The following is a 14085-nucleotide window of genomic DNA, read 5'->3' on the forward strand; positions in this document are numbered from 1 at the left end:
CTCCCTCTTCCCAGATGAGAACAGCACGCTCGTAATGGAAAGAAACGTTTCTGGGACTGCTTCTCGACAGTCATGTTTTTTCATAAAAAATGAAAAACAAACTGAGAGATTATGAAAGAAAGGGACTTAACAGATTTAATTCAACTGTGTAGATGGAAACGCAGCTCAGTACAAACGGAGGCCGACTCCAGCTCCTACACTAACTTGTACAGAAACAGTTTAAGCCTTCACATTGAGTCTGTCCTTTCCCTCTCTCTGCTTTCTCCTTCTCTACGTCCTTCCCTTTAGTAGAGCGCCATTTATCTGCACTTCAGACTCGAACATTATCCACGGTTAAAACAGCGTATTTGAATTTAAACTAAACACTGGATCATTATTCAGAATGGCAGTTGACTCAAGTTTCATTATGCGTGTCAAAAGAAGAAGAAAACCAGCTGGGACTGTTTGTGCAGCGTCTCTATATCCGGCAAAGAAAAACAAGCAGAAAATAAAAACATGCGAGGCAGACGTCTAATTGCAAAACTCATTCTGCTGTGGCTCTGTGCAAATGAAATGCTCAAACAGCATTTTGCAAAGACATATTTGATCTGAAATCACTCTGTATTTCCATTTCTTACACAGATTTCTCCTCATCTTCCACCTTCTCGCTTTACCTCACACATGCTTATTCACTACTTTCAATCAAAGAATTCTTTTACCCTTAATCCTAACTGAATCAGGGAGGATCATGTGCCACCCGGTAAAACCCCTCAAAGTGCAACTTTTAGTTGACCAATGGGGATTGGTCAACTAATTTGTTCGTTGATCATAAAATAATAATAATGAACAACACATTTTTGATATGTGAAGTGTTGTTAAAAGTCCTTCTACAAGCACAAAACATACATACTTACAGCCAAAGGAAATTACTTTTTTGAAAACTTATAAAAACTGTGATGGATTTAGCTATTTTCTGACATAGAACAAACATTGAAGGAAATAAATCTTCACATTATGACCTAAACTTGATCTCATAATAGGTTTGCATGTAAAGAAAACACCATGCATGCTGCCGTTGCATGGAGAACTACTGTATGAAGCCATGATGCATAACCCTTTGCACAGCGCTCACACAAACTCTGACCTTTATGCTGCTCGTGTTTATCTGTCTTCATCAGTGTCAAACCTTAGACGCCACTCCTCCGTGACTTCAAGTAGCTCACCTGTAGTGAGTGATGCTGTAATGGGCTCAGAGGTAACCTCCCCCTGAATCGTGATCAGACTGACGGTGTACGGAGTGGACGGCAGCAGCCCCTGGACCAGCGACCTTGTCTTGGAGCCGTCCAGCGTCACCTTAGAGGTGTCAGTCCCGTCGGCGGAGCTGTAGCTCAGGATGAAGAAGTTGGCGGGCGGCGCCGGGGCGCTCCACGCCACCGACACAGAGTCTGAAGTCACCTCGGACAGGTAGAGGTGCGTTACGGGTCTGATTCCTGGAGGGACAAGTGGTCATCAGAGAATTTTCAAGGACGGGTGCAAAGCCAGGAAAAGAAGAAAAAACACCTGCCACCGTTATGGAGATGATAAAAAAGCGAGTTGGTGATAGATGGAAGCAGCTCTGGATGGTTTAGTAGATCATTAAAAATACAGTAGAGAAAATTAGCTTGGGGCGTGATCTTGATGGAGCAGGTGAGAGGCAGAACAGACCACAATAGTCGAAGAAAAAAATAGAAAGAAGGGAAACTAATGAGTCCAGGATGAGGATTTAAAAGATTTGGAGAAATGATGATATAGTAGATGGTGTTGACTTGGACAGAAGACGATGATGATGAAGATGATGAATATGAACCAGTGCAGCAGCTGACACAGCAGGACGTCAGTGTAATTAGTCATGTGTTGATGTATCACCGACTTCTTGTTCAGATTAAAGTCGTCCCCTGGAGTCATCCCTTAAAACCTGGATTGTTTTCACCGACCTGAGTTTAGGTTTTTTATTACCTTTTATTATTCTCATTCCAATTTAGTGTATTACCGACCCGTGCAGTCAGCAGAAAACTGTATCTCATAAACCCCATGCTGGTGGTGTACGTGTGTGCCCTTGTGCAGAGAGCTGGTAGAAGAAGTGTCACATACGCACAAGAAGAAGACGCCAAACACTGCACCACAGCTGCACCGATGGAGCCGTAGAGAGAAATGACAAATATGGATTAGATGTGGCAGAGGGAGAAGGGAAGAGTAATTGTTGGTGTCATGTGATGGCCGTGATGGTGATGGTGGTTATGATGATGTTGTCATGGTTGTTCACGGTGATAATGACAAGTCATTTGCAGAATTGTTATTGGCAAAGCCCGTTCTAAAGCTGCCTGTTTGAAATGGACTGATCTGTGGTGATGCTGGTTCCAGTTTTCTTTCTGAAACTGTACAAGTGACCTGCAGTAATTGAGCTGCAGCAAGTAAAGTCCACAGAACCCCGAAGATGTGCAAATGCTGTTCAGCCCTTCAGAGAATCACGTTCCATGGGCAACACTGTGATGTCACATTTGGGTTTCATGGCACAGTTCGAGGATGATGATGATGATGATGTTGATGGCGAAGATGATTATCAAGTTACTGAGGTCAGCTTTCCGTGTCAGGCTTTTTTTCCCTGCATGATTCAGATATCATTCCAGAAGTCTGCTGTTAACCCTGCAGTGCTATTTCCTACAGGTTGCATTATGGGAAACGAAGACTACATACCTGGGACTTTTACTACCAAAAAGTACAAGTCATGATCATGTTGATGGTTGGAAAGTGACAAAAAGGATTCACTTTATATAATAAAATTAATGAAAGGTTTTCCTATTTCTATTCAATTAGCTTTATGCAACTATAAAGCCTGGGAAAGAAAATAACTAATATGAATGAATGAACAAGTCAATAAATCCACAATCCTGTGTTGCTATTGGAGTGATGTACACAACTGCAACAACAAATAAATGAAAATATGGCAGATAACTACAAACAGCATGTAGTTGACTTCACTCTGGGATTAGAACTGAGGGTCAGACAGCGGTGCTCCAAGGGCATTCTGGGATACATAGCTTGGGTTCAAACTTTGAATCATTCAACATGTTGTTTCTTTCCCCGTATGGTGAGTTCACTTGAGCACAGGAAGACAGATGTTGCCAATGTGGCCAAGTGAACAGTGGATGAGAAGATGACAGGTAATTAATTATTTTCCCCTTCGATTCTCTTGATCTGTCATTTTATCGCTCTTATCATTTTATCATCGCTCCTTTCCAGATGGTTCGAATGACGTTACTGAAGGAAGCCATAGATAACAAGCCAAGATGAATGCACTGATGATGACCGTGATGGTTAAAGCGGTGACAACTGCCTCCCGGTCACGGCGAAGAGGAGAGGAGTTGATGATGATGAAAGGGGATGAAGAAAAGAGACAAATCTGGCAGCAGGTAACCGAGTGCCCATCATCCTGACATCGGCTGTTTGTGCGACTGAAAATCCCATCAAGTTTTTCGTTGAGAATAACAGAGGGCCAACAGAGCTGCGCGGACTGACAAGTGATCTGACATATCGCCCGGTAGACACAAGTCTGGAGAGAAGAGAGCTAAGTTGTGATTGAGACATTGTCCAGTGTGACAGGGAAACTGTTGCTGCAACAGAAACACAAACACACCTCGATGCAAAACAGAGGTGGAATCAGCCGACGTTTGTAACAGGCTCATTAGCCGACTCCACTGATTCACCACCGCCCAATTGATTCTCGAAAGTCTTTTGAGGTTCTCCCTTTTTCTCACTTGCCTTATACCTGCCGCTCATTATATTCACCTTTTAACTCCAGTCAAAAGCCTGTTTTGTTCAAACAGTTCCTGAGCTTTCTGCAGTAACAGGCTGACCTTTCCTGTCTTTATCTGAAACACTCACTATCGTACTTTTATGGATAACTGAGAAAACTGTTCTGCGACTTAGAAAATGTTATTTCAGATGAAATAAATTGAGTGTTGGGGTTTGAAAGGAAATGATCTCACTCTCATATATCCTCCATTTAGAGATGATGCAACACAAGCGTTCATAAAGACCGGGTGCGACATTTGCGTGCTTCTCCCTTCAGAGCCAGATGAGACATTGTGATCGTTTTTTAGGAAATGTGACTGACAATGGCTGACAGATCCAATCGAGGGGAGTGATACTGAAGCAGATTACAGTGTTTCAATGACAAAAACACTGAAAACAACCACGAATGCTGACCAAGGATCCGTCAGTAAGAGAAATGTTTGACGATAAGGCGGAGGGAGAATGGGTTAATCTCGGAAAATCACAGTTTTATCCGTGAATGTTCACTAAGTTAAAGGGAAAGGCAATGATTTACAATTAAAGCAAAAATGCTGAAGCTATTAAACGCTTCTATTCACATTTATCTGCTTCAGAGGTTGAGAAATTAAGGTTTTTGGAAAGGTTGGCAGTTCTGTCAGCTCTTCAGAAAACCCTCAGATTTAAGGAGGCTGTTTTCAACCTATGCTTAGGTTTTACAGTGTGTTTTTATTTGGTGCCTTAGATCTTAATGGGTGAACTAACTTGATCTTGTATGGATGCTTCCAATAAACTAATTTGCACAAAAGTGTCACTGTTAGTTTTTCTTCACCTGTGAATGCGTCTATGGTCGCTGCAGTGCTCTGCTGTCGGCCTCTTCTCGCGGCGACAGTGATGGTGTACTCTGTCCCGGGCTCAAGGTCGGTCAGGGTGGTGGTGGTCACATCTTTAGGCACCGTCAGCTGGAACGAGACGGAGCAGTCAAACCAACATTTAACTTTAAGAAGACTTCACTGCACAAGGTCACAGCCTCGTCGGCTCCTTTGAGGACAAGTACGTGATAGCGTGAGTGTGCAGTAGACCCCTGCGAGGCAGCTTATAGGTGCTGCGTTTTATATCCTATTATCCATTTAATGTTCATCTCTGCTTTACCTCTGTGGTGACGCCAGAGGAGGAAGTGAAGGTGACTTTGTAGTGGTCGATGGGACCCTGGACCACGCCCCACACCAGAGTGATGGTGTTGTCTGTAGACGCCGTCACAGTTAAGTCCATGGGCACGTCCAGACCTAGAAGGTGGACATCAGCGTTATATCAGAGCATGAGGGTTAGGGTTTTTTTTACACACAAACACACAAACAGGGCAATTTTGTGACGACAGTTTACGCAGTCCGACACGTCAAATGTCCTGTGAATGAGTTTTTTTTTTTTTTATCCTTTATGGCACATGTTTTCCGAAACGTGCTAAATGAATTACTCACAAATAAAAACCTACGGGCAAACCTGACAGATATCTAAAGAAAAGTTGAGTGTTTTAAATTTAACTTGCAATTGAGATAAGTCTTTATTTATTTACTACTTCATTCCTACCACATAAAGTACACCATGCCTCATGTTCTATATGTAATTAACTTGTTTAAACTGTCTTTGCTGAGTAGGGTTTTGCACTCTCTAATGTTCTGTGCACACGAATCATACGCGCAGGCATGAAAGACATACACACCATTACATTTTCTCATGTAACTTATGTTGATGGTAACATGCAGTTATTCCCATGTGATATACACTACCGTTCAAAAGTTTGGGGTCACTTAGAAATTTCCTTATTTTTCAAAGAAAAGCACTGTTTTTTTCAATGAAGATAACATTAAATTAATCAGAAATACACTCTATACATTGTTAATGTGGTAAATGACTATTCTAGGTGGAAACGTCTGGTTTTTAATGAAATATCTACATAGGTGTATAGAGGCCCATTTCCAGCAACTATCACTCCAGTGTTCTAATGGTACATTGTGTTTGCTAATCGCCTTAGAAGACTAATGGATGATTAGAAAACCCTTGAAAACCCTTGTGCAATTATGTTAGCACAGCTGAAAACTGTTTTGCTGGTGAGAGAAGCTATAAAACTGGCCTTCCTTTGAGCTAGTTGAGTATCTGGAGCATCACATTTGTGGGTTCGATTATACTCTCAAAATGGCCAGAAAAAGAGAACTTTCATGTGAAACTCGCCAGTCTATTCTTGTTCTTAGAAATGAAGGCTATTCCATGCGAGAAATTGCGAAGAAACTGAAAATTTCCTACAACGGTGTGTACTACTCCCTTCAGAGAACAGCACAAACGGGCTCTAACCAGAGTAGAAAGAGAAGTGGGAGGCCCCGGTGCACAACTCAGCAAGAAGACAAGTATATTAGAGTCTCTAGTTTGAGAAATAGACGCCTCACAGGTCCTCAACTGGCAGCTTCTTTAAATGGTACCCGCAAAACGCCAGTGTCAACGTCTACAGTGAAGAGGCGACTCCGGGATGCTGGCCTTCTAGGCAGAGTGGCAAAGAAAAAGCCATATCTGAGACTGGCCAATAAAAAGAAAAGATTGATATGGGCAAAAGAACACAGACATTGGACAGAGGAAGATTGGAAAAAAGTGTTATGGACAGACGAATCAAAGTTTGAGGTGTTTGGATCACACAGAAGAACATTTGTGAGACGCAGAACAGGTGAAAAGATGCTGGAAGAGTGCCTGACGCCATCTGTCAAGCATGGTGGAGGTAATGTGATGGTCTGGGGCTGCTTTGGTGCTGGTAAAGTGGGAGATTTGTACAAGGTAAAAGGGATTTTAAATAAGGAAGGCTATCACTCCATTTTGCAACGCCATGCCATACCCTGTGGACAGCGCTTGATTGGAGCCAATTTCCTCCTACAACAGGACAATGACCCAAAGCACCCCTTCAAATTATGCAAGAACTATTTAGGGAAGAAGCAGGCAGCTGGTATGCTGTCTGTAATGGAGTAGCCAGCGCAGTCACCAGATCTCAACCCCATTGAGCTGTTGTGGGAGCAGCTTGACCGTATGGTACACAAGAAGTGCCCATCAAGCCAATCCAACTTGTGGGAGGTGCTTCAGGAAGCGTGGGGAAATTTCTACAGATTACCTCAACAAATTAACAGCTAGAATGCCAAAGGTCTGCAATGCTGTAATTGCTGCAAATGGAGCATTCTTTGTGAAAGCAAAGTTTGAGGAACAAAATTAATATTTCAAATAAAAATCATTATTTCTAACCTTGTCAATGTCTTGACTATACTTTCTATTCATTTTGCAACTCATTTGATGAATAAATGTGAGTTTTCATGGAAAACACGAAATTGTCTGGGTGACCCCAAACTTTTGAACGGTAGTGTATTCTAATAACATTTTTAACAGAAACATAACTATTACTTGGGATCATTATGTTCATCTATCTAATTTATCTAATTGTTGCTTCTGTTGTATTCTAACCCATTGTCAAATCATTACTTGATCTGACGATCTGTATTTCCCTCTTTTTGTATTTGTTGTGTTTGTCACTTTCCTTCCTGCAGCTGTTTGCCCACTGAATCACCATTTGTTTAATTCACATCTAATCTTTTGCTGCAGTGTTTGCCAGAAACTCCAGCTCCTTGTCAAATGGAGTTTCAGGGAAAAGAGAAACTTCAAGCTTTCAAAAACTGACGCTTATTGAAACATGAGCACAACCGTGCGCAGGTGTTATCGTATTATTTAAAGCTATTTGAGAAAAGTGTGATAGATCTAGTGCGTTTTAAAAGTTCATATGAAGTGCAGAGAATGGTGACGTTGAGAGAGTTTGCTCGTAAGGCAAATGGAGGTGTAATTTTGCAAAGTGCAAAACACCTTCATGCCATTAAAATAACTGCAACCGGAGGAAAGATGTGCTTTGCAGTGGATGTGATGGGTGAGAGCAGTGAAGCACCTCCTTACGCTAACATTTTTAACAGAGGGCGAAATGGGGTCTTTTTTTCCTCTTACAGCCAAACAACTCAAAACACAATAAAAATTCAAATTGCCGATCAAGCACTGAGGTATAGAGAGGGCCATTAGCAAGATAGTATGCATTATTACTGCTTTAAAACGCTGTAATGGGAACTTTGACCAGAGCTGGACACATAAAACAGTCACACACCGCCCTAAAATAGTACAAGTCTTGCCAAAGTTTTGCTTAATTCCACTAAAACGGATTTTAATGGCTGGAACAGGAGCGTTGACCCACAGCACAAGCTGTGAATTACACGTTCAGTGACAAATCGGCCTGCAAACTAGCCTGCTGTGATGCTGAGGTTTCCAGCGCAACGCTGCTGTGTTTCACTGACTGTGTCTTACATGCATGAATGGATGAGTGGATTCATACAGTGTAGCATAAACAGCATTTCACTCACTGGTCCTGGCGTTCATTGTTGCCGGTGTACTCTGGTTGCTGCCTTTCATGGCGGAGATGCCGATGCCGTACTCGGTGCCTGGCAGCAGGTCTGAGGCACAAAGAGAGAAGCGGTTACTGGTTCAGTGCAGAATAAAGCAAGAAGCAACATCACACTGCCTCGTTTCACGCTCTCCTCCTCCCACAAGCTGCATGTCAATTCGTTTTTTTTCATATCAGCCCAATTAGCTCTACATCGGAGATGATTTCTTGGCAAATTTAGATGTACATCAGTATGATTTGTGAAAAAATACTGTTTCTTTTTGCCCACTGCATAATTAATCAGTTTCAAATCAATTCAGTGCATCCACGGTGAGCTCAAGCTACAGGAAATGGAGATGAAGACATGAGCGATGAGAAATAGGCAAGAGTGACAGAGATTATTAGAGGAGAAAGTCAGGGAGAGCCACGGAGAAGAAATGAGGTGAGAGAGAACATTGATTGCAGCGGCTGAACAGAATGACACGAGGACCTTTAGCTTCTATTCTCATGCCGGCCATGCCCTTTCCAGCACCTTGGCCTTTCAGGAAAAACATCCAGGCTGACCCCTCCTCTCTGACAGCCATTCAATACACCCGCAGGGCAACAAGAATTTCTAAAGATACAATCTGGAGTGCGTCCGACATGTGTTAGTTTTAGAGATAATCCTGCCATGTAAAACCGGCGTCTCCCGAACACATGCATTATTTTCACATATTATTATTTAATAGATGACTCGTGGAGAAGTGACGACAAAACCAAAGTAAATGAAAGAAAGACCAACTCACCTGTGAGAGTGGTCTTAGAGGTGGCTCCCTCATTCCGTGGCACAATGACTTTATCATACTGTTCTCCTGCTAACGTGCTGTACACCACCTGGTAGCCCTCCACCTACATTCAAACATACACATATGAACAGTTACAAAAAAAACACTGTTTAAAGTGTAACTTCAAGTTTTGGCTGGAGTGTCTCTCCCTGGAAATTCAAAAACACATGCAGACATCGTAAAGACACACACATAAGTCGCTTCAAATTAGCTTGCTTAAGTTTAGGCCGCGTACACACCTGGTTTTAACATTTAGTTTTTTGTGAACCGATCTTTTCATCACCAAAACATCAACACTGACCACAACATCATGACTTATACTGTTCTTAAATTGTTGCAATCTTTCTGCACTGCAGCTGCATGAGATTCATTCAGCACCTCCTGACTCCTCTCTCTCTCTCTCTCTCTCTCTCTCTCATGCCGACACACAGAGAGTGACATTGGACGCATCTGTAAACTCAGACTGGGTCAAAACGACATTGTTGACATACGCGTTCATTTGCATGTCGAGCGGGGAGGTGAGATCCGATCACATGTGGTCACAGGAGACGCATTCAGGAAGCCTTTTAATGCCAGGTGTGAACACACGTACTTAGCGCTGGCCACTTGGGTTCGGATCTGTCGGGATAGATTTAAATACCAGGTGTGTACGGGGGCCTAAGTTATCCAGGGTGTTTAGGACTCCAGTAGCAGCACACACTCTTTATCGTCAGAAATGTGATAGAGAAGACGAAGCTTTACGCCTCTGCAGATTCCTGGCGGCCAAGACCATGTTGGTCAAATGGTCTGTGTTTTTGTGTGAGACAGAGAAAGCCGAGGGGCTGTTTGGTTTAGGGGTTAAGTTGATGAGAGAGCGTTTGCCTTTTCATATTTATATACTGTAAATGTCATTACGTAGAGACTTCCCAAACAGTTAGCATACGTAAGCACTGGTCCTAAAAGCTGAAAGACAGTTTGGAACACTAGGTGGTGTTATGAGCCATGTTCAACCCATGGTTAATAAATGTGATTTATTAAGCATCAATGTGTTTCATCAAACAGTCATATCATTTAGTTTACAGCAAAAAAAACCAAACATTTAAATGTGCAGTGTCTCTTTAACAGCTCCCGTCTTTATCCTGCTTTGCTGATGGCTGATAGAATAAACAGTTAACTCGAACTATTGGCCCAGGATGATATTTGGCTCTCTGTCAACACTTTGCAGAATCATGAGGCTGAATAAATTTGCAGTGCGCAAAGGCATCAGGGCGGACTGGCTTCGTAAGTCTGGGTCTGTAGTTAGTGAGCCCTGCAAATATCACTGTAACTACTGAGTGAAACATCATGATTTACTACATTTAAATTCAGAGGGAAACATTCAGCGATCACTTGTGCCCACTGGGGTCTTTTTATCTTTTTCATTATTGACACTCACAAAGCCTGTTTGTGACAACAGAGCGGAAACAAGACTTGAAACCTGTTTTCAGGGCAAGTGTTGTGGAAAGGTCGAGAGAGGGTGGATAAAGTCAGGGGACCGAAGATTAATTATCATAACTTTACAAAACTGACATCATTGGCATATGCTTGGTGATATGAGGAACAAACAAGGATTTTCAGTATAATCCACAACATGTAAAACCAACATTTCTAAGGGGAGTCCTATTTTGAGAGGATTAGCATGAGTAGCTTCTAGTCGTGGAAAAATAATTTCGATTTTTTTTACCTAATTGAATGTTCCTACTGTATATCAGACCATTCAATTCAATACATTTTCAAGCAGTGCGCTCATGTGTTACATGTAAAATCCTAATTTGCACAGTAACTAAAGCTCCAAAAATATATGCATTCCAAAAAAAAAAAGGAAATAAAAGAGGATGAATATTCATCTCATGTCTAATTACCTCTGCTTCACTGTTATCCCATTCGAGCTCGAGGGCGGTGGAGGTCTTGGACACGAGCCGCAGGTTCTTGGGGGCATCAATTTCTGAGAAGAACGATAAAGCTGACAATGTTGGGGACACTGAGACCAATTCTCAGGGATTGTGAACAAGCAAACTTCAGCAGTTTGAACAGATACAGACACAGTTTGTAGCGATCTGTCCTTTACTTGACTGACTCTGTATCTGCGATGATTAAAACTACAACAGGCTATCATCAGGTGTCATTTGTAATATTGTATATCCCGTAAGCAATTTCCAGCAGATCTCACTTCATTTAAAAAATGTTGAAGTGGACAATTTAGTACATTAGTTGTAGCTGAAAACAAAGTCATTTTGATTTAGTTGTTTGCACTGAAAACAAATGAGGATGATGTTTTCACAAATACTTTCTTATGCACAAACTTTATAGGAGACAAACAATCCCATTGAACAGATGGTACCCACCGCTTCACAAACTGTAAGGTGTGCATTGGGCCATATGTCATTTAGTGTTCTTTTTCTAGAGGTAGGCACTGCACTGCACTGCACTGCACTGCACAGTCACACACACACACACACACACACACACACACACACACACACACACACACACACACACACACCACTATCACCACATCTGCTCGCTGTCAGACCTCACCGGTTGTGAACTCAGTGGAAATGGATCCGCTCTCGTTTCCTTTCCTCAATCCTCTGACAGACACTTCGTAACGAGAGCCAGGGCGCAGAACCTGAGGCGGAAAAAAACCAACAGAGGCGGTTTAGTCCACCTAATCTTTTGCATGGATTTTCCCCTTTGTTTCTGTTTTATCTCTAGTCACAGAAGGCAAGGGGACTGGGAGATTAGATTATTTAATAAGCATGACAAATGCGCGCACACACGTTGTGAGTACAATTTAATAACCTCAAAGTCAACTCACACTCCAAAGAAAAACGTTTAAGTTGTGAGCACAGGTGAGTCCAAGTACTTATGATCGGATTTGTAACCTCAGGACATGATGAATTGTGCGCGCACACACACACACTCACCTGCAGTGAATACTGGCTGAGTGTGGGCTGGAGGCGGAAGGTGGTCCGTGGCCCCTCACCTCCCACGAGGCCATAACGCAATACAATCTGATCGATCTTGGCTTTTGGAGGTGTCCACTCCACGAACGCCACCGTGTCTGACACATCCCGCACAATCAGCTGAGTGGGGCCATCAATCACTGGGAAAGGAGCAAGTATTGAGAGCCAGTTTGTTATGATCAGGGCAGAACCACTGGGGTATTATCAAGTTGTCAACCTTTCCATCTAAAGCTGCAATACTTTTTGACTAGAGCTCTGTATTATTTGACATTTTTATTGCCAATTGATTCATGCTCTTAGTTTGGTCTTATTTTCAGTATCATTAATAAAAAACTATTTCAAATTTGATTTTGTTGTTTTGTCAGACCAAGACAAATTATCAGTTTAGTTCACATAAAACAATGTTTTGGTCTCTTCATTGGTTGACCTCGAAAGTAAAGAAGGTTTCAGACCTCTACAAGTAACAAGTTCTGACTTAAAACTCTCAGATTGTCTCATTAGAAAGGTTTTAAATAATCAATAATGTGATATAAGATTTAAAAAATAAAATGGCAGCAGTAAAGTATCCCATATGTGAAGCTGGATCTATGTTCCGTTTAAACATGGCTAATCAAAAACAGACCAATCAATAATTGATTCATCAGAAAAAAGTTTCAGTTCTGCTCTGATGAATTAAAGCACATTAGTCTACAAAAAGAAAAAACTTCTCAAAAACTATATCTTGTCCAACCACAAGTAGCTATAAACAGCCTTGGCCTATATAATGCAGAGTCTTGGCCAAATTATGATTAAATGAAACAGAATCAAAGAGTAAGTTTGATGCCAAATTCTGCTTTGGACTAGTTTCAGTCAACATTCGGGGACGCTAAAATGGAGAACTTAAAAAAAAAAAGAAGAAAGTTCATGACAGTGCTTCAAGCTTTTGCAGCAGAGCTGTAGATGTGGATTTCTTATCAGAAACCCAACTGGCATGTAAAAACTTATCAGAGCTGACGCACACTGAGGCAATGGGCTTCATCTATGCAAGGTGCAAACCACAAGCGGTGATTTAAGTTTCTCCAAGAGGGAATTGCTGGAAAACAACATTCGCTGGGAGTGAAGAGCCAAAAACTCACCGGGTGTGACGAGAGGAACCCACTTCCCACTTTGACACTGAACATTGTCTCTACAAGCTTCATTGTTAGAGTATCAGTACCAATATAGAGGAATTTCAGTCAGAGTAATGGGTTGTTAGAGAATGTGATAATTAGCACTCTGTTTCATTAACCTCTTAATTACCTCTTCCCACAAAAGCTATGGTGTGACATCTGTTGCTTTAGCAGATGTCTTGGTACATGCAGGTGCTTTTGATTTTCACCCTTTCTTGATGAATGGGGCTGTAAGCTTCATTTTAAATGACATTCACACCTAATTTACAATAGATAATTAGAATAATTATCCAATTAAGTCTGAAAAAAGGAGACATACTTTATTAAATGTTTAACATGGGTGTTTTGAATTGAAAGCACCACACCGTTCTGGGATAGCATTACCATTCTGTCGCTGCAGGCCCCAGGGGGGAACTCATGCGAATGGCACATTTCACATAAAGAGCCAAACAGGACCGATGTTCTCCTTTAACGTCTTTCTTTCAGTGCCTGGGATCTAAATGAGTCCCACACTCAGGCTTGACATACCGCAGGTCCACCCTGATCCTTGATGTATTAGAAATTGGCCCCCTGGGTCTCGTCCTAGAAAACATCCTGCGGAAGACGCTTGCCGAGAAGCGGTTCTCTTGTCAGCTGTTCTCTCCCTCCGGTTCTATCTGCGACTCTTCATCACGCTCTTCCTCCGTCCCCGGGGGAAGGATAAATCTTTGTTCTAAATAATTGAGTAACTTCAAATTTGTCTTTTTCTCTTTCTTTATCCAATAAGGTGACCTGCAGTGGGCCGCCATGAAAAATTTATGAGGGTGTGCCATGAATTATTAATCATGATACTTAATTACAACCCCCCGACATGAACAAAGACTTGACAGGAAATTGATGGTGTTTTGACTGCGGAC

At 41.9% G+C, this 14085-nt stretch overlaps 1 protein-coding gene across 3 annotated transcripts in view; it reads right to left on the reverse strand.

Moving 5' to 3' along the window:
• The window catches only part of tnr (tenascin R (restrictin, janusin)), a 163026-nt gene that overhangs the window by 41527 nt on the left and 107414 nt on the right, over positions 1–14085 (reverse strand). Inside the window, exons 13-20 of one of the 3 annotated variants that reach the window (XM_047342136.1) lie at positions 12003–12181; positions 11614–11704; positions 10938–11020; positions 9019–9121; positions 8214–8303; positions 4939–5072; positions 4619–4748; positions 1203–1469 (exon numbers count right to left, since the gene is read on the reverse strand). In XM_047342136.1, the coding sequence (XP_047198092.1) occupies positions 1203–1469; positions 4619–4748; positions 4939–5072; positions 8214–8303; positions 9019–9121; positions 10938–11020; positions 11614–11704; positions 12003–12181 (1077 nt within the window). Of the gene's footprint in view, positions 1–1202; positions 1470–4618; positions 4749–4938; positions 5073–8213; positions 8304–9018; positions 9122–10937; positions 11039–11613; positions 11705–12002; positions 12182–14085 lie in introns of all 3 variants that reach the window. The other 2 variants (XM_035171572.2, XM_047342137.1) reach the window with 2 other exon arrangements.

The sequence above is a fragment of the Hippoglossus stenolepis genome, chromosome 11 (assembly GCF_022539355.2).
Source record: "Hippoglossus stenolepis isolate QCI-W04-F060 chromosome 11, HSTE1.2, whole genome shotgun sequence".
NCBI classification, from domain to species: domain Eukaryota; kingdom Metazoa; phylum Chordata; class Actinopteri; order Pleuronectiformes; family Pleuronectidae; genus Hippoglossus; species Hippoglossus stenolepis.